Source organism: Stigmatopora argus, chromosome 15 (genome assembly GCF_051989625.1).
Source record: "Stigmatopora argus isolate UIUO_Sarg chromosome 15, RoL_Sarg_1.0, whole genome shotgun sequence".
Classification (NCBI taxonomy): domain Eukaryota; kingdom Metazoa; phylum Chordata; class Actinopteri; order Syngnathiformes; family Syngnathidae; genus Stigmatopora; species Stigmatopora argus.
The window spans coordinates 8679209-8700293 of NC_135401.1; the positions used below are offsets into that span (position 1 = coordinate 8679209).

The 21085-nt window shown below is 40.3% G+C and overlaps 1 protein-coding gene across 5 annotated transcripts in view; it reads right to left on the bottom strand.

Moving 5' to 3' along the window:
- Window positions 1-21085, bottom strand: part of LOC144089865 (latent-transforming growth factor beta-binding protein 2-like) — a 94844-nt gene that overhangs the window by 15776 nt on the left and 57983 nt on the right. For 4 of the 5 annotated variants that reach the window (XM_077621089.1, XM_077621085.1, XM_077621087.1 and 1 more), the window contains 22 exons: window positions 15966-16040; window positions 13362-13484; window positions 12631-12795; window positions 11006-11302; window positions 10168-10187; window positions 10053-10089; window positions 9584-9643; window positions 8951-9079; window positions 8726-8854; window positions 8163-8282; window positions 7960-8079; window positions 5619-5738; window positions 5312-5434; window positions 5106-5231; window positions 4436-4561; window positions 4128-4253; window positions 3842-3967; window positions 3354-3479; window positions 2325-2450; window positions 1913-2032; window positions 1701-1826; window positions 309-431 (listed from right to left, as the gene is read on the bottom strand). In XM_077621089.1, coding sequence (XP_077477215.1) covers window positions 309-431; window positions 1701-1826; window positions 1913-2032; window positions 2325-2450; window positions 3354-3479; window positions 3842-3967; window positions 4128-4253; window positions 4436-4561; window positions 5106-5231; window positions 5312-5434; window positions 5619-5738; window positions 7960-8079; window positions 8163-8282; window positions 8726-8854; window positions 8951-9079; window positions 9584-9643; window positions 10053-10089; window positions 10168-10187; window positions 11006-11302; window positions 12631-12795; window positions 13362-13484; window positions 15966-16040 — 2643 coding nt within the window. The remainder of the gene's footprint in view (window positions 1-308; window positions 432-1700; window positions 1827-1912; window positions 2033-2324; window positions 2451-3353; window positions 3480-3841; window positions 3968-4127; window positions 4254-4435; window positions 4562-5105; window positions 5232-5311; window positions 5435-5618; window positions 5739-7959; window positions 8080-8162; window positions 8283-8725; window positions 8855-8950; window positions 9080-9583; window positions 9644-10052; window positions 10090-10167; window positions 10188-11005; window positions 11303-12630; window positions 12796-13361; window positions 13485-15965; window positions 16041-21085) is intronic. The other variant, XM_077621086.1, reaches the window with a different exon arrangement.

The following is a 21085-nucleotide window of genomic DNA, read 5'->3' on the forward strand; positions in this document are numbered from 1 at the left end:
CCCATATATGACACCTATCTTTTTTTCTTTCATGCAGTAGGAACAATTCAATTCCCAAATGTTTCATATCCAATCTCTGCTCGGATGAAGGTACAGAAAATACCTTGTACTTCTTGATACCGCACTGCGAGTCATATATGTATTTGCAATATGAACGTCACCACAAAAAAACATCTGAAATATCAAAAAATCGAATTGGGCATTTTGTCCTGTGGTGTGAACGTAACCTAAGACTTTACTGTGTATGCTGTATATTTTTTAAAACACCACTGTCATCACCACACTACGAGATTAAAGACATGTCAAACCTTCACAGTCAGCAGTGTCCTCATTGTACTTGAATCCAGCTTCACATAAGCACATGAAACTGCCTTCAGTATTGAGGCATTGTCCCCGAGTGCACACGTTGTCCTTGCTACACTCGTCCACATCTAAGGTAGAAAGTAGAAGAATGTTATAAAATAAACCTTTGCAACCAACAAGCATCAGTCTAAACACAAGAGACATTTGAGTCATGTAATGGTATTCAGGAAAACAGGAAGGAAAGAGAAGTAAAATATCTACCTCAGTGTTCCCACTGAATCATAAACGAATACTACATGCTTGATTAGTGGCAGAATAATTGGAGCATTACAGCATCACTCATGCAGTATAACTCGGATTCATCATGGGAAGTGAGGTAGATTTAATTTTTTTTTGTTCCTTTTCCAAAATTTGAATGCATCAACATAAACTGCACTCTGCCATGGTGCATTAGTATGCTGTGGGAAACTATCCACTTTCAGGAATTGGCTTGAAAATTATATGGTATAGTTTCCTCGTACACTAAAAGCCATTAACAGTTGAATTAAATTTAACCTGATTTCGAGAGATACAATAAACCTATGTATCCACCTGTTGCCGTTTATACAACAGCATCCGTATCAAGCCTGTTCTCAAAAGGCATCTGGCTTTGTTTGTTTGGATGAATAAACTAAACTACTGTATGTGACAACGCCTGATTAATAAGATAATCAGTGTCCATTATTTTTTCTGGCAGGCAGCCAAAGTAGCTGACGAAGGATGGTAGGATTGCATACCAAGCATCCAAAGCTTCGGTGGGAATATTTCCCGGGGCAAGCAGTGATCCTCAGCTAGTTCATCTTTCAAATAACAGCAGGGCTGTACTACCAAATACAAGAGCCTGAACCATGGACCAGCCCATCCCCACAGGCGTCATTTATCTAGCTTTGGCCTTTACTGTACCGGCAAGAAACACCAGAAAAAACATGGATTCAATTCGAACATTCCACTCAAATCCTTTTGAATTATTTTGACAGCAAATTTGCTGAAAAGAGAAGCTTATTCTGCATGCCGGATGACAAAGCAACATTATTTCCCCATAGCACTGTGTGGGTCACTGGGTGCGGCTGGAATAATATAAAAGTGAAGCTAGTGGTTTGATTGATGGTGAGGTTTTGGGCAATTAAAAAGGTTGGCCTGAGCACACTTGCTTGGAGTCTCAGAACTAACTAGAAATGTGAGGTGATACAAGAACACATTGTTTTCCTACAATCACCAATTCTGTAAATGTAAGCATTTTCCATTGTACTTTTCTTTATAGTGCTTGGACATATTAGGATTAACGGCAGATTTAAATCACTCTCATCTGACATCAGGCATGCATTACTTAGTGTGATCGCAATAGTGTGTTACTGTGCCTCGGCATCCGCTGTGCCTGTCAAGGGTCTCGAATCCATCTGGACAGATACACATGTAGGAGCGATCAGTATTTAAACACTGTCCTTCTCCGCAAAGTCCCGCTATGGTCAAACACTCATCGATATCTGTGGCATGAAACAGAAGGACATTTGTACAATTGGGTTCAAAGCAAGTACAAAAAAACATGGCTGGTGTCCTCTGAAATATCTACCTCTGCAGGAGGTCCCATCTATCAGCTCCAGGCCAGGAGGACATGCACAAATGTAGGATCCAATGGTGTTGGTGCACTGACCCCCCACACAAAGTCCCGCATCTTCACATTCATTCACATCTGTGTTCAAAAACAGAAAGCAGTTGTCCTCCTTAGAGTCACAGTTTAGATGGACCCTACCTCAGTTGACTATATAGTTGTCTCACATACAGACAAAAACATTAACACTCACATTCACACCTATGGAATATTTAATATTGAATTGACCTATAATTCATGTGCTTAGATTGTTTTACATGCAGCAACCTACTCTAAAGACCTCCTGGCTTCTCCAAGACTACAGCAGCTATTGCAACTAAAATGATGTACGGTATAGCATATGGTATCACAACCACTGCAAATGATCACATACCCTCACAGGAGAGCCCATTGGGGCCAGCGATGAAGCCAGGGTCACAGTCAATACATGAGTAGGAGCCCTGCGTGTTGATGCAAATGCCACTGGGACATAAACCTGGGGTCTGGCACTCATTGACATCTAAGAGACACCGGAAGAGAAGTTGAAGATATTATCTTGGCCAAAGAATCCACATTGTTGAAATGCTATATCATCGCTGTCTGCCTATATTATTTTCGGTGCACTGAGCTTCACTTTGAGCACACTGCAGTAGGTGCGGCAAGAAAATATGAACGCACTGAGCGTTTTATTAAAAGGGATGGAAAGATATGTTTGCAAGACAATCGCTGACTGCAAAACAGCTAGATATTTCAGGTGGTGTGTAATTTCTGGATAAACAAACAGTGACTGAGATAGTTGTTATGTGATCACAAAAAATTCCAGCACGGATTGTATTTTTAGGGGGGAAAAGTGCGGGTCATCCTTAAGTGATGGCTCAGTTTTGCCTTTGGGTGAACAGAGGGAGTTCCACATAGCGAGCTTACAGAGGAAGGATGCACGGCGGTTGACTTAATTTCAAATTAAGGCCTTAGTATTTTCCATCAAATCATTTAAATCCTATCAGAGGCTGACTTGGACCTGGGGTTGTTTTGTGAAACTTTTTCCCAGCACAGGGACACACACATAAGTGGGGGGATCATCATCTCGAGCTAGATCCCCACTTCCATTAAAAAACACAAGACGTAGTATAGTATGTGTGTAACCGGGGCCACGTTTGAATTAAACAATCATCCGGTTTTTCTCATTCTCATGAAGTCATTGCAAAACTAACTTCACTGGATTGGGCAAAGCAAATGTTGTATTCCATTGATCTTATGCACCGTGGCATGGCATATTAAAGCATACTGTGTAAAGTTCCACTGTAATCAACTCGAGGGTCTAAAAGCAATCTTATTTTATCGTGGCATAGATCCGGTTAGATAATGACTATGATGACAGCGCAAACGGGACAAGATGAGAAGGTAAGCTTAAAGGTCGGTTTACCCTCACAGCCATATCCGTCCTCAGACAGCTGCAGGCCGGGACCACAGCTCCTGCAGGTATAAGATCCCTGGGTGTTTGAGCACAGCTGGCCTGGGCACACGTTAGCTACCAAGCATTCATCCACATCTGGAAACAAATACATGGACACATCATAACCCAGATTGTCAACAAATACACCCTGGCTATTGAAATCAGCTAAATTAAAAATCAGTGACGCTAGAAAATGTGAACTCGTGTATCGTTCTGGTTGAATTATCTGAAGCGTTTGGACATCACACTCTATATTTTGATACCGATGTATATTTGTTTTGAGCAAGAGTTAAATAACCAATGCTCGAAGCATTTTAAAGATGGGACATAATGCATCGCTAAACCTGAACCAGGTAAATGCCCAGGAAACAGCACATTAACACATCCATTCCACTCGAGAGAAACATCTGTGTGTGAGTAAACAAGTGTGAAATGATCCAGGCCTCCAAAAGTCTCACCATCACACTGCTGTCCATCCTCTGAAACTTTGTAACCGGCCTGACAGCTGACACATGTGTAGGAACCCTCCGTGTTTGTGCATGTTCCCCTGGGGCATGTAGTGGGTAGCGTACACTCGTCAATATCTGGCACAAAACAGAACAGGATATTAGACAATCACTGAAGTAGAAGAAGAATCTCTGGCGGCAAGAAACCCAGCTAATTCGCCATGACAGATCTTATCCGCTGTTGATAAGACGCGAAGCTATGCATGGATCCTTTTAAAATGAGTGCCGAGTTACCAACCTTCACAAAGCTCTCCATCGTACGACACTGTGTAGCCTGTGGGGCAATTCTTACAAGTGTAAGAGCCCTCTGAGTTTAGACAGATACCGTTGGTACAGGTAGACAGCGACTGGCACTCGTCAATATCTGGGTGGAACAGCAACAATAACATCGTCAACATGTTCAGACCTCACGCGGATAAAATGTAAATGGAATTTTTCAAGTTGGATGAAAACTTGTTTTGTCAAGGTGCCCAGTGTGTGTCAAAGGAGTACTTGGAAGGACAAATGATTTTCTCTGAAGAGTGGGCCAGGCCGTAAAAAACGTACCTTCACATCTCCTTCGGTCTGGAGACACTTTGTAGCCTGCCTTACACCTGGTGCAGGTGTAAGACCCTGCCGTGTTGGCACAAACACCACCAAGACACCAGTCCCCCTGAGAACACTCGTCCACATCTGCAGACATGCGTTGTAATGGAAAAGTCATATCTAGGGGGCCAGTGTTGGTATATTTATAATGGTAACATTTTATTGGGCTCATTTCTGAGGATCACTAATTGATTACTAAATGATTAACGACATCAGTAGTATTCAAGCATCAGAGGATAATCGATGTACCATAGTTTCTGGATTATAAAATTCACATTTTTCCTCATAGTTTGGTTGGGCCTGCAAGTTGTACTCAGGTTCGATTTATGTTTTGTTTTGTCTTCCGTGTTGACAGACGAGAGAAAGGAAGCTGTAGGTGCTCCCCTCTACTTCCAAAGTGGGTAGAGTTGTTCAGGAGTGACATTGAAGATATAAAGTGTTAAATAGATTTGGTAGTAATTTTGACTGAGGTGAAGTAGTGTTGTTGTGTAGGTGATAATTGTTATAGGGTTAACTGCTAATATGTTAAGTTAACAGGCAAAAATGTATAATGTTTGTTGTTAGTCTTTGATTGAAAAAAATCCCCCAAAAATGTGACTTTTACTTGCGATTTAAAAATGAGAAATATTACCTTCACATCTCAGCCCGTCATCAGAGGGTCGAAAACCGGGATTACAGTTTTGGCATGTGAAGGAACCTGGCATGTTGACGCAAATTCCTTCCAGACACTTTCTACTGGATGCGCACTCATCGATATCTAAAGGGAGATGGGGTCAACCATTTTTAATCTAGCAACTATTAATTACGGGCAACAACGTGATAAAATGCGCAGCAAACCTTCACAAGCTTTGTTATCCGAGGTGGGTTGGAAACCCTGGTCACAGATGCATTTGTAGGTACCCTCCAGATTAGTACAGTACCCATGAGGGCAGATCCCCGGAAGAAGACACTCATTCACATCTGAAAAGAAGACATAGTGGAAAATGGAAAGCGACCTCAGTAAATAAAAAGAAACATTTGGATTCTTTGAAACCTTTTTCATAAAAGCTCAGAATTTGCCACGGAGCTTCTGCAGTAGCACACGTAGAAAGTATTTACACAGCTGTTGCTTGGTCACAGATCTCTCTGGCTGCTGCCGACTTACCTTGGCATACGTTGTCCAGTGTGAGTTTGTATCCCTGGAAGCAGTTGCACCTATAGGAGCCCTCACTGTTGACACACCTTCCACGGCCACATATGTTTTGGTTCAAGCACTCGTTCACATCTGCGAATATGGCGGGCCATCAAAGCACAAAGCATGAACATTAATGTACGTTTTTTTTAACACTTCTCAAATATGTGCCCCAGGGTTTTTCTGGTTAAAAAGTAAAAATAGCCAATTAGGTTGTGAAACTGTGCTGAAAGGAAAATCATTAGGGAAAACATCATGCGCGTGTAAAATTGGATTTCTCTTTAAATGGGCCCAATAGTTCTCCTCATTAGGTAATTTTACGATTAAAACTGGTTGCCATCTTTTCCACTTTGTAACACCTGTTGATCCATCTTTCATTACTTGTGGAAAACACTGTTTCGCAGTGGAATGTTTTGTCAAGTGTTAGCAACAATCCAAATTGTGGCAGGTGAGAAAAGCTAAGTCAGAAGAATGGACATTAAATAACACATAGAAGAAGCGTACTAATTTCTCTGCAAATGAGGTGGAGAAAGAACAATTCCAAAAAAGTGATAGATGGAAATAAAACAGAGACAAATAAAAGTCTGGGTTTAGTTTGGACTGGTGCAGTCATGTGGCCTCCCTTTAGCCTGTGCGATTATCATAGACGAGCCAATAGAGATGTACATCATCACGATGGTAATTAAGCCTATGCAGTCCTGTCAGATGGCTGAAGCAAAAACTAAAAACTGCCTGTTTTTGCCCAGAAGCCCAGGAGAAGTATTATATTGACAAAATCTTTACCCCTAATCCCTCCGATGCAATTTATTCTTCACATATTGCAACAAATGAACAAAATAGTTCATGAGGAGTTCTGCATGGAAACCTGACAATTGGATCATGTAAAAAAATAAATGGCAGACTGTTCTAAAGAAACACTTCTAAAGTCAATTTTATTTGGTGTCTGATCTTTTCTCGTTTCTGGAACAGTCAAGCTCGGGACTTAGGTTTCCAAACAAATTAGTAGGGTGTCACTAAGGGTAAGGTCATGGAGAGGTGATCTGGTAAATCACACCAGTCAAGTTGTTATGTAACTAGGCCACTTTAGGGTTCAGTGTTCGCTTCAACGCAACACACACCATATGTGCGACATGCATTGGTAAATCTAATAGACCACTGTAAGAGGACACGGGTTGAATGAGAAGATTTGTTTGCGGGTCGGGACCTCTTCACAGTCGGGAGTTGACTGTTTGACCCTCCTCATACATCTCCAGTGACTGCCCCGTCCCCTCACCTAGTGCTAATCAAATCCCGCCGGCCCCCAGTAGGCCCAACAGTACAGTGGTCAGAGCTCTCCAACAATAACATGCTGTTTGTTCAAGGCTGTGGCCAAGAGAAAATATTTGGAATCTCCCAAATTGAAGTAATATAAACAACCTTTTCTTTTTCGGGGGACACTGATATCAGAAGATCAACAATAACAGTGAAGATGTTTAAACAATATTGTGGATATTACCAGGGCCGGCGAGCTGATATTTCATACATGAATGCGTTGAATAGACTCCAGAGTGGACGGCCGAGAATAATCCAGCCGTCATCACTGTGGTTTTTAACCTGTCATGTTGGCCTTATTGCCTTGTATGGAGGATATAAAAAATCCACGGCAAGTTTGTTTTAAGTACAAAAACAAATGAATTTTATATACATTTTAACACATGAACAGTCAGTGTGGCTTTGAACAAAGAAGCCGCAATTCAGTCAAGCCTACGTGGGCTAAATGGTACTGGATCACAGACTGTCGACAGCTCATTATGTCCGGAGCTGGTTGCTGTGTCAACTCAGCGGGGTCTGGCAATTCAATTTGGGAAGTGCAGCACTTTTAAATGAAACCTAATGCAGAACCCTTTCAATCAGTTGGATGAAACCTGAATGATTTCCAGTGCAGCGGTTTTGGGGATGCTAAGACAACATTCATTCATTCATTTTCCATAGCTCTTATCCTCACAAGGGTCACAGGGGGTGCTGTAGCCTATCTCAGCCAACTATAGACAGCAGGCAGGAGACAGCCTGAATTGGTGGCCAGCCAATCGCAGGCCACGGCAAGGAGACGGAGAAACATTCATGCTCAGACTCATGCCTAGGGGCAATTTAGAGTTGGGATTGAACCCTCAATTTCAGAATTGAGGTGGATGTGCTAACCACTCTTCCACCAGGCCACACTTGGAAAAGATTTTTGAGATCACAGTCATCTGTGGTTTATTTAGTTAATAAATATAGATGCCCACAATGCCAAAAAACTGCATAAGGTTACTGATGATTAGCTACATGTCCTTACCTATACATCTATTGCTGATAGGTCTGAAGCCAGGGCTGCAGACCTGGCACCTAAAGGACCCCACAGTATTGACGCACCCACCATCGGGACAAGTAGTGGGATCTTGACATTCATCTACATCTGTGCAAAGAAAAGGAGGCTTAGCTGTTGTCAAACAAAATGCACGAACACAACAGTTGAGGTGACTTTTTAGCAGGTCTCACCTTCACATAAGCCTCTGTGGGATTTGACAAAGCCATTGCCACATTCACAGTTATATGATCCCTCTGTGTTGACACAATGGCCATTCTGGCACTTGTTGGGTATGCTGCACTCATCAATATCTGGAAGAATCCAAAAAAAGACTATATTTAATGTTCACTCTCCCAATGAGTCTTCAAAAAACACTTACAAAATGGGCTGAAATAGCAATTGTTATTGGCTGTGATCACTGTGCGGTGCTATTGTATTTATTTAAATATGTGAAATGCCTTCAAAAGAATAGTGGTTATGGGTGTATGACATACAGGGGTAAAAAATAAGTCAGTTTGGCAGTGTTGGCTAAATTCAACAGAGTCCCATTCATAACAGCAATAGATGTCCAATTCACTTTAAAACGGGCAGCGACTGATCAGTGCCAGTCCTTCCGGTCTAAATAGATTGGACGTCCATCAACAGCACCCAATGAGTTAATGAAAAGAGCCAAGTATTCTTTGATTTGTAACTTGCTGTAAAACAGTGATCATTGATCTATTGCACATGTCAGAGTAGTTTTATGCGCGCTTACCTTGACAGAACTTCCTGTTCTGAGTGATCACTTGGCTGTAGCCGGTGAAGCACTGACAATTGAAGGAGCCATAACTGTTGGTGCAACTGCCCTTTCCCTCACATGGATCGGCCTCACACTCATTCACGTCTGTTTAGGAAGAGGGAAAACAACATTATCATGAGGTATCAAGGTCAGTATATTCACAAATCACTCGTCCCGTCAATCTGTCTTCTGGTTGCTTACCTATACAATTGGTCTGTAGAGCACTGAGCTTGAATCCCGGTTCACACTGGCAAGTGTAGCCAGTCTGCACAGGAACACATTTCCCATGGCCACAAATGGAGGGGGTGATTGCACAGTTGTCAACACCTACTAAAAGAGAAAGTCATAAAGATGTGCAATGTGCTCACCACAAATAGACAGTCTATCTGACTTGCAGTTAGATATACGTAGTATGGTAACTGCTGTTAAGAGTAAAAAATGCAAATAAAATACACTGTCAAATGCATCCCTATGAGAGCCATGTTGCTGTTTTATTAGGTGGCAGTCTTGGATGGGAAGGCAAATTTAACAACGTTGTATAGAGCTCAATTGCGTCGACACACGATTATACATATCATGAAGAAAAAAGTAGAGCTTGACGCTAGAGTTGATTTGGGAAAGTGGACAAAAAAGTTGGTGACTATGACCAGGTTGAAAAACATTTTCAAGTGAACTGTCTTTGTTTCTATAGATGCCAGCGATGTGTAACGGCAGGCAGATCAAATAAACCTTTTAATTTACAGTAAGATTGTGGGGGGGAAAAACGTCAAAAGCGAATACATTGGATATTTTGTATCATAATGGAAAGCATATGCTTCATAACGCGTGCCTTACCTGAGTCGGTGTGAGCTGTTTCCTTTGGATCAGAATTGGCTGGTTGGTCTGGAGCATGTTCTGGGAGGAAGAATAATGTTAGCTCTTGATTTTTTTGGGCCTCATATAAAAGGATACAACCACTAACACACGCTCCCTAAATTATGCATTGCTTATTTAAAAAAAATTCTCCTGCCTAAGCTGTCACTCAACAAGGCAACTTGAAAAGGCAAGCAATCTATATTTTTCTCCCTGTTGAAAATAAGACCATAACAGTCACCATTGGAAAGTCAGTGTTTTCACTGGCACAGGAGAAGAGCATGCACAGTCTGAAATTGGCAATACAGCATCAAATGAAAACATACAAAATCCATCACTGGATTTAAATGACAAAGGATTTTATTTGGTCTTTGATATTAGAAAATAAAACCAATTTGGATGTTAAAGATGACAAATTAAGTAAGTAGAAGTATGAAAATGTCAAAAATACCTGGATATTTCAATGGTGAGTCAGTCACAACAGCTGGCTAGAACACAAACACACATTTAAACCAACTTTTAGGAAAATTTCCACATGCAAACATGTGCAGAGAATTTGAACTTACCAGTCTTGGAATTTCCACATCTAACAGAAGATGACAAGAAGAAATTAATCAGTAGCTTTAATGACATTGCATAGGCATTTCCTAAACATGCATTGGACATATGATGAAATGTGTCCCAAGACTTTTGTCCAAGGTTTACGTACACTGATGAAATGACTGGTGAAATGAAAACACAATACACCTTTATTTTTGCAGCCCTTTTTTTAGCTCCACATCATAAGGGCCATGGGTAAAAGACAGGTTCTAACCTGAACTGATCAGTCAATCACATGGCACATCGTATACACAGTACAGTAAACAAAAAAATCAAAACCGAATTAGTCTTCGATGAACTGAACATGCAGTTAATCTAATAAAGCTTGACGATAAGAGGCTACATTGTAGGTACTTCTAATTAAAGCAAATAAAATTATCCTCGAAGTCAGGCGGAACGTTGTAACGAGGTCAAAGGAAAATACAATGACAGGGAAGATACATATTTCTCAAATATTGAGTGTAAATATTTCTAGAATCATCTTTGTGGTGAATACAATCTTGCAAGTACCAAAAAATTAACCCTAGGCATTGATGATATAAATCGAAAATCCTGATGAATTGGATCTCGTATCATCAGTGATTGGTTCCATGTTGCATTTATTTGGTGAAAATAAAATGCCCTGCTTATGTTTGGACTCACAAAATTAAAAAAAAAAAACTGTTGTATACCCATTCTGGTGTCTTTTCACGTTTATCGTACGAAGGGATTTGGGGAAAGTATTCTTATTACTGAACTCCTGGATAACGGTGTTATTATTTTCCAACTTCTAAAAACTAACAATACCCAACATGTTTTGCTCACCTTCAGGCTGCTGAGGTTTTTCTCCATCTGGGTTAAAGGAATGAGGGGGCTGCTGTGAAGTGGCAGGGTGCTGTGGCGACTCTGGGTATTCAGGCCTCTGGGAAATTTCAGGAGTTTGTGGGTAGTTGGGATATTGAGGCTGAAAGGATGGCAGTTGAGGATGTGTAGGGTTCTGCTCTTCCCAAGACAATCCAGTATTCTGAAGATCCTCCTCCCCCAGCTGTCGCAGAGAAATCTGCACATCAGATCGGGAGTAGGTGTATCCGTGACCGGCCGGGCAGATCTCCTTGAAATGATCTGTAGATTGAAAACAACAGCAGCAACCGCCAAAATCATTGTCAATATGTATTTGATGCCATCCAGTTAAGTAGGACAAGGAGTAATATTCAGTCTTCATTTTGATTCCCTGTCACTTTGTGTGGTCTAGACTACCACACTATTTCAATAATGTACAGTAATATTCTTACTACCACAATAGACTTGTAATGTGTAATTATGACTCATATTTCCTTCACAAAGGCCATCTGTGTAACTGGGAGCATTTTTTTGAAAGTGGTAGACAAAGGACTCAATGGAGGCTACTAAGACATTTTGAAAGACATTGGCATATTTGCATACCCAAATAGTCTAGGGTTTCATGTAGTACTCACTGACCCCTTACTGCTAATTGCTTGCTGGACAGAGAGTAGGAAACGAGCAGACCTCAGGAATGGTGAATCCATTAAAAGCAAGAAGCAGTGTCCCCTATTTGACCTAATCGCAGAAACCCATTCCCAAAAGTTTCTGGAAAACTAATGTGCGTAATGACAGCTAAATGTGGTAAAAGGAGGGAAACGTGGATGTTATAAGCAAACGACTGATGAGAGTGTGGATGAAAATTGGGCTCAAATGAGACACAGCCACATCACAGCAGTTGGAAGAAATGTCAGTAAGATACGGTTACCTGGTCACAAGGAATAGTTATCAGTGTTCTGTTCAGAACATGACTCTTACACTTTGTCAGGCCATACAAAAGATGGGATTGAAGGGATAAGAGGCTATTTGTCAGTCCTGGTCAAAGCAGCACCATGGAGGTCTATGATATTTGATCTATGACAATGCCAATAAATCAATGGAAAGTCTGTAACTTCCCCTGTAACTTTGAATATCAGATTTATATATATATATATATATATATATATATATATATATATATATATATATATATATATATATATATATATATATATATAAATTACAGTTCCCCATGTTTCTTTTGGCTGAACTATTTATTTCGGTTTCTGAGTTTTGTCTGTTAGTGGGATTTCTCTCCGTGAACATGAGCGATAACCCAAAAACTGACTCCCACTTTTGTACAGCTTCCAAATTCTGACAAGTGTTTTGCTTTTGGTCTTTTTCCACTTTAAACACTTTTTAGTTATTCTGAACTCATTTGCACAGCTGGCAAACAAGAGGGTGCTGACTGACTGACTCAATTCTTTTTTTTGAAAACGTCTTTCAAAAACACAAGCAACCTTCTCGCGCGATCACATGTAGCATTTCATCTCTACAAAAAAACAGCAACAGAACAAATATGTATTGGGTACATGACCTCGTCCCATATTTGAATATTTGTATAGACATACCAGATCCCGGCAAAGGGCAGCGATCGCACCCGTCTCCCCAGGCTTTGCCCACACGGCTGCAGCAGCAGATTTGCTTGGTGATGTATTGAGAAAGTGGCAGCGAACATGTGCTGGCCGACACCGATCTGTAGCAAAATGCCTTCTGGTCTGAAACTGCCTTGTCAGCTGAGGAAATAACGCACCCATCACATTAACTAGAGCAATACAACACCTAAGATGGCACATTAATTGTAGACAGCATGCTGAGAAATTGTATCATGAAAACAACTTGGGGGGGAAAAAACTGAAGACAATGGGTGCTATGTATTGGATATAGCAGCCATTGGAATCCCCACACATCATGGAATGATGTAACGTAGAAGTGGGAACATTATTTGGGATGATATAAATTGATTAATAGGTTTTGAAGGCCTTTCCCATATCCTCTGTACAATATCTATCTACTGTGGAATTATAAAGTTACTGACTACTTCCCATTGAGAACATATACAATAACAAGGTATTGTTTTGTGTTTTTTTGTTGTTGTTTTTTTAGTCTCATGATGGAAAAATGTGAACACTACAAGGAAGACCGTCAAATATATTTCTAATTTAACTAGAAAAAAGAATAGGCAGATTCATTTGTTGAACACCTAAAAAAATCATCTGTTGTGTTAAAAAACTTTCACTAAGAAAGGATTGTCCAAAACTGCCTTTGAATGGTGTTAAAAGATCATTATGGTAATACTTACAAACACAATGGCTTCGGGCAGGGTCCAACATGAAACCAGGTTTACATGTGCACCTGTAGCTTCCCTTGGTGTTTAGACAATCAGCATTCTTACATATTCCGGGTAGGAGGCATTCATTGATATCTGTGAAATACACAGTGCATCAGGACTGAAATTTTGCTTTAGGGAGTGCTTGAACTGCAAATGATCTCCTCCAAACATTCACTTTCTTTTACATTCAGTATGAAAAGCTGTCATGAGGCAAGACCGAAAATGACGTAAGTTTTAGGAATTGTTTAACATTGAAAGGTGACAAAATATTGGATGGATCGTATAGTTTAAAAATGCCAGCAGCTTGGAGGTGTTGATGAATGGAATGCTTTTAGTTACCCAACGGTATGAAATTCAGGAAGGGTGATGACATGAAAAAAACACATGCACAGAGAAATTAACATCATACGTCTGCAACATCCGTTCATTTTGACACGGGACGATAATTAATGATCGTGTGTCAGTTCTATCGATGGTGATAGACTTTCAGTCCGAAAGGCTGCCAATGAATTCATTACATTCTATCCTGTACATATCACACCACCGCTGAGGTCACAGGGTCATTTTCTCTAATGGGGTAATTCAATGACCAGGGCGACCAGGTCCAAAGACAATAAAACAAACTCGCTAGTTAATATGCCAGCCAGATGCCAAGACTCAGACAGTTTACTTGCCCCTGCCCCCCTTTTTTTATCAAAGTCCCACAGCAGGTCAGGCAATGTAAAACAAAGGGAAAGTAATTAGGTGTTTTCCCAACAAGATGAGGTCCTACCACTTCTAATTTTCATCATTCCAGTTAAATTGCTTTTGTTTTGTTGTTTAAGTCCAGCTTGGAAACAGTAAAGTTGAATTATAAATTAAGGGAATTCCTCCTTTATTCCCTTAAAATCTGAAATGTATATTAGGATATAGAATGTTTTCATTTCTAATCAATCTGCACTTTTATACAGATATGAGTGCGGGTGTCCTTGGTTTAGTTTAAGCGGTATGTTTTCTGGTCAGAGTTCAGGTCAGTATTGGGCTCAGCCTGCGTCACATGGGGTCCCTAATCCATGGTTTGCTTGAGTCCAAGATTAGAGCTATTGTTACAGTCTGCTTCTAGGTTGACTTGGATTGACGCTAATTTTCAATGACATTTTGCCATGACTAGCGCTAATCTCAACATCAATTTTGACTTAATGCATGGTTGCTCCCAACAGTATTTCACAGTAAAGACACATATGGAACACATAACGTAATTCATCAAGTATTTGTCAAAGCTTTGAATTTACAGATTGTGTCTTCTAACCTTACTCGAGCGCTTAATTGTTGTAAACAATATTCACCTGTAGAGCCACTGTAAAGGAAATTGGTTATTAACTGTTCTACCCAAAGGGGGGGATTAGAACATTACTTTGGTGGTCTAAAACTAGACATACTTTATATGGGGGCAAAAGTGCATCACTCGAGACGGCGCAAACGGGGTATGTGAAGTTTGATTGGTATATATATATATATATATATATATATATATATATATATATATATATATATATGTTGATTAAGCAGTTTTCTTTGGTTGTCTTCCATGTTGAAGTTAAGTATGTCTGCATTTTTTTCCATTTGAATTACAAGGATACACAAATGCGTGACATGGTATATGAGACCACGATCCCAAGAAAGTATAGTCAGCAGCAGTGGGATAAATTGGGAGGTCTCGGTGAACAAATTAGGCATCATTCCAATAACAATGACAAAATTGGGTAAAGATCTGTGTTTTTCCTCGCTGGCATAGAAAAGCCTCTGGGAATGAAGCAACAGCTGAATTGGACATTAAATGATCACAAAAATATTCCATGGGGAACTGCTAGCTTGGCTGTTTTTGGAATTCAAGAAATAATCAGTGGCAACCGAATATAACATCTTGAAGCCATTGCATAGGAAAAGCTTCATTAGATTAAAGATGCATGATTTTAGCTGTTAGACATCTTGCTGAAAACAGGTGTGCCCCTTTCTACAATCATTTGTATTTATTTTTATGTTATCAACGCTCCAAATCTGACTGGACACCTATCACCTGCCAAGCAGTTCCTATCAGATTAGGACAACGAGTGTTTTTTTATTTTAATTGTCAACTCAAATATCAGATTTTGCTTCCTGTAAAGGTAAACTCTCCTACAGAGCAGTCACGGTTCAGAATAATGTAATGTCCACAAAGCAGACTCTGTGTGTGGCAGCTTTGGCAAAACCTGCCAGACAGTTGACAGCCAGTCCTCTCGCGTATGTTGTGATGAAGCAAAATACACCGTTTTCTTTTCCAGGAATGATTTGATGGGTTTTTTTAACAGGTGGATTGACAAACTTCACATCTGTTCTTCTCCTGGTGTGGGCCGGAGTAGAACATAAGTCTACATACTTAAAGATACCAATTGAACCCAATCTATGGCTGCTGGAAAAAGGCTAATTGTGGTCTTGACCTGTGCGCCACAGGGGTCGTACACACAGCAAGGAGAACGTTATTGAAGTCCTTAGGAGAAAACATGGATTCTTTTCACCCATTCAGAACACAATTCAACATCAAATCTTGGTGCTTACCTTGACAATGCGAGGCATTCATTCTTTTATATCCCAAAGGGCATTCCACTTGTCCATTTGAAATCACTGCATATGCTGAAGAGAAAATAGAGAGAGCAATGTTTTTGGGGGGATGCACACTTGAACACAAGCATCACGGAGAATGAGCATGTTTCAATTCCGTTGAAAATCAGATCGGAAATTTTCTGAGAGATCGAAGTATTTTCAGATGAACCAATTTACTAGAATTTTAAGGTTTTGATGGAAAGCTAAAACAACTTTGTTGCTAAAACTCAACATTTTAAGTAAACTCAACATTATTAGGTAGTCTGAATTCTGAATTCTAGGTAAACTGTACTTCCATTAAGTAGTTGAAACTCAATATTCAAAGTGAATTGGACTTCAGTTTAAGTAAATAATGTATAAAACCACAATGGTGTGCAGACAACTGAGCTAAACACTCTGGCTGACATTTTCTAGTATGCTATTTTGAAGGCATGGGGGGGGGAAAGTATGTTCAGGAAACTTATTTAAAGTTTAAATTTAAGTATGGCCCAGAAACTTGATCATGCATTCATTCAAGTTCACCCTTTTAACTTGATGAAATAAGTCAGGAATACTCAAAATAGTAAATTCCTTGAGGAAACATACATTTGCATAATATATATACAAGTACTAATACTATAAGAAAATAGTAATACGTCTGCAATGTATTAAAACACCATCGTATAAAAAATACCAGTTAAAAATGGATGAATAAAATAAAGTTTAGGCAAGTCAAAGATCTGTTTCCTTAGTTTGAGCATTATAAATGGGAATATGCCAAAGTTGCCCTGTGGTCAATGTAAAAACAGTTCATTTAAAGCAGATCAGGTTTGTCTAGCACCACTAACAATTTATTTATTTATTTTAAATATGAGTTAGAATTGCCATCTACCCGAGTGTAGCAATAACACCTATCGCTTACAATTCCCCAAAATCCTGTGGGAAAGCCAAAAACCATGTTCATACAAAGACACAGTAGGTGTGTTTGATTGTCTTGCAAAAACGGGAAATTCTATCATGTGTCTCGCGTGTGTGCATTTCAAAGTCATGGAAGCTCTGCAGTAAATAAGTCAGCACTGCGGTTCATGCCCAACTGCACCCATATTGTTGGTGACAGACCTCTGAAAAACATCAGGTCATTAGTCACTCTGCACAAGGTTAAGCCTCAGGATGCTCCATTAAAATGTACAGACAGGTCAATTTGGTCAATCATGTGGCAAGAGCAAAAAGTCACACTGTGCGTGTGCATGCTTGTGTGTCCAGCATATTAAAGCAGTTATGGAAAAACTTCTTTTATCTTGCTTTATCATGCATCATGAGTCACCAATTTTCTTCCACTGTAATTCCATAATTCTGTTCTGGTCATCGCTGTCAGATCCAAACTTTGGCAGTCACATTGGTGCTCCAAGATTATGGAAAAGGCAAATATTTTTTGAAAATTTAACAACTAATAATAATTTAACAATACAAAAAGTAATACTTCTAACAAGTGTATCCTAAAACCTTATATATATATATATATATATATATATACATACATATGACTGACGAATAGCTCAGTGAATAAAAAAATAGATGGATGTTTACGTCAGACACCCATTGTATTTAATGTTACACTATAAACACTATTAAGCAGAAAGTGAATAGCCTAGCCGAAAAAAAGATTGGAGACTCCAGAATTTGCAGACCAGATGTGTGCCGAGTTTAAAATCTTGTGCTTGATGTGATTATCTATTAATTTACTGAGGACAGACAAACAGGACCAGACGCATTTCTCTCATCTTGAAGAGAGCAGGCTAAGGAAAACAATGATCTACCTTCTGCCATCCCGTAGTCTACTCCCTTTTGTTATGTATTTGTCAATTTGTTGCGACGGGTGATGACTTAGCCGCTGCTAACAATCAGGCCTCGGGCCATCAACGTCTTAGACAGAATACACAAATTTCATACAAGCTGAATCCATAATGACACAATCATAGATTGGGCAAGAATTCCTAAGAAACCTTGAATCTTCATTTTTCGTTTTACCAGGTCTTGTTTTGTTGGCGGTCCTTTTTTTTGATTGCCTGAATTCTACCCTGCATTTAACAGAATGTCGGTGCCTGTTACACAGAACACAGGAAAACCCAGATTTGGCAGACATTGCGAAAGAAGCATGAGGCAGCAAAATCCTAGAAGAGCGAATTTTTACTTTCCGACATGCTCTCTCGATATTTTCCATATAGTGCATTTTAAGTCATTACAAGACCCAAATCAGTCATGAAACTGCACCACTTTCCCAGGACTATATGGAATGTGCCAGATGGAAGCGTTCTGGGAATGAGAAAACTGTTTTGGTCCTGCTGTGACCCAGTGGACCAAGCAGGTTCAGCGTACCTGAGGGTTCGATAGAGCAGAAGTGGGTCAGAAAAGAGGGGGACCTGTGTCGGAATGACGCCCACACTCCTGTCTGCCCACCTCATCATGTTCCTCCACACCAGCCTAATCCGCCTGCAAAGTTTCTGAGTAATGAGCTGTTGTGGCATGGTGCTGGGCATGCCCTCCTGCAGAGACAGGATGAGGGAAAGTCTGGTTTGAGTGACAGGAGAGCGCACATGCCAAGGGAAACCCAGTGGGAGAGGTCTGTCTCAATAAAGCTTATTAACAAAAAGGAGTATCTCTCTTCCAGGAACATTGTTGACACGTCTCTATAACGGTCATGAACATAAACCTATGTTCTGCAACACGAAAGGTTTGGTTTGGTTCAATGAGTTCATCTTGGCATCGTTATGGCTGCAAACGACAAAGGGTTAAAAAAAACCAACATCCAGCTCATGAAAATCTTACTGCAGGACATTACATGGCTCTCCAAATCCAATGAAGACATCTCATAGGGAACTATCTTATTGTTTCGAGTTTTGTAAAGTAAGATCTAATGCTGCAAAAATAAAGCCAAGTTGTTCCCAGTGTCGCACACAAATCTCGGGGACACCTTGTTTTCGCATCATTTAATGATGCGTGTTTTCTCATGGTGGCTCCTGCGATCATTTGAGTAGAAAATGTCTCCGTCGGGTTTCACAGGCAGCGACTTGCAAGAGTGAGCTCAAGCTGTGCATCATTAGTGTCACCCTTGGTTACAATGAGTTTCGACGCAGACTGGTCTGTATCCACTGAATGTACAGAGAAACACTTCCAATTGTTGTACATCCATTTAGCCCTGATTAACAAAAGACTTGGTCACCCCTCGCTAATTTTGTCTGTCTCCATTCAATTGTGTTGTGAATGCCACTGGCAACTGTTGAATAATACTTGGTTGAATTCCCTGACTTGTGTGGTGTAATTCCAATTCTTGGAGGTTTCTGATAGGCGGTTCAATCTTAAATCTTATTAAAGTCTGGTTTTCGGATCAAGGAAGACCATGCTGTGGGTATTCAAATGAAAGGGCGGCTTATGCAAAATACCAGAAAGCAGTGTAGCCAGAAGGGCTGAGAAAAGAGACCAATTTTATGCTTCATTTGAATAAAAACTGTCCTTTAATTCAGTCAGTCTGCATGACTAGTGTGTCCTTGTAGACAATTCAGTTACACGCTGCATGGCCGAGAGTTGTCTTCAGAGGATTCTCAAGTATTGGGCTTCTCTTCGAAAATGATGCATGATGGAGGAGGAAAAAAAACATATAAATGGATTCTATTGGATGGAAAATTGAGAAGGTCTAACCATCTATTCTACTGGAGTCCTACTTGTAGAAAAACAACCATTATCCCAGCCAAGACCTCCACAGGACCCATTTTCCAGTAATTCGCTGCCTGACCCAATGCCACGGAACAAACTGGTAGCACACAAAGGAAACCAGGGGACACACACCACAATAATCAATGAATGTATGAAGTTTTTTTACTCCATGAGATCTCCTCTTGGCCTTAAAGTGTGCTTGATTTGAGGGAACACCTCAAAGGAAAGCTTTTAAAGGCAAATATCTCTTTGGCACACGTCATTCCGCCATTCAGTTCTGTCCAAAGGCTCTGAATGTAATGTGTCCCTGCTTTCCTGGCTAATCTTTAACTTCGAACCAAAATCCTGCATTTGAAAAGGACATGCAATGCGGGTTTGCTTCTTAACTTTAGTGTGTACGTGCCACATAACATCAAAAGACATGACCCATGGGACGTATTTACCCATTATAACTACAGCTGTAGTTGTTTTCATATTATATCTTGAGTGAAAAAATTACGTTCCAAGCATTTACTTTGACAATTTAGTTTAAAAGCGAAATGTTGACGGGTGTGTAGGCCGCATCAAACGCACATTCGAAACAGACCTACATTCCTCCCTAATCTCCAATTCACTGTGGCGCATTAACCACCTGGGATGGCTCCAAAGAAAGACATGCCAGGATACATTCCTAATAAAAATATGCTCAACATTGCATGTATCCAATTATGAAATGCAGCACCAGTTTGAAACAGTATCAGCCTTTAACTAGGCTTTATTTCAATTTGTGGTAAGACTCGCAGAGCCTTAATATACCACACAACTAAATACAGCTGATGGATTCCATCGCTCAAAGCTCGGTGCAATAGCAAGTCAGCAATAACGTATCAAACAGTGTTAAAGTGTTGGAGGTCTTCATCAAACTCTATTTAGAAGCTGCTATGGAGAAGTTCCAGGCAATCTGTTTCCTTGCAGACATGTAGCACCCCTGGTTCTCGTTGGCCATGTACAAGTGTTCATCTTTGATCAAAGAAAATAAAAAGCAGGCCCAAATGCAGGGTTTAGCACTTTCCACAAATGTTAGAAATCATGTCTGAGGAACTGATGGAAAAGCAGAGTGATGATTTCATATTGAAGGATGTCTCCAAATTTATACTCAATCTCACACCATGTGAGCTGCAGGTCAGAGGGTAATTTCTGACAATGTGAAGCTAACTGAGTGAAGCGGCCTGGCCACTCCCAAAGGGGTGAAGTTGAGGACAGTGTAAAAGCACCTCAAAGAACTGGTTGGCCCAAGCAGGTCAGGCAATCCATGGCACCAGTGGATGTGTTGCTTCCTTAAGCCCCTGAGGGACGTCTGATCTGCTTCTATGGGACTACCCGTCATCTGAATGATTATCAAAAAG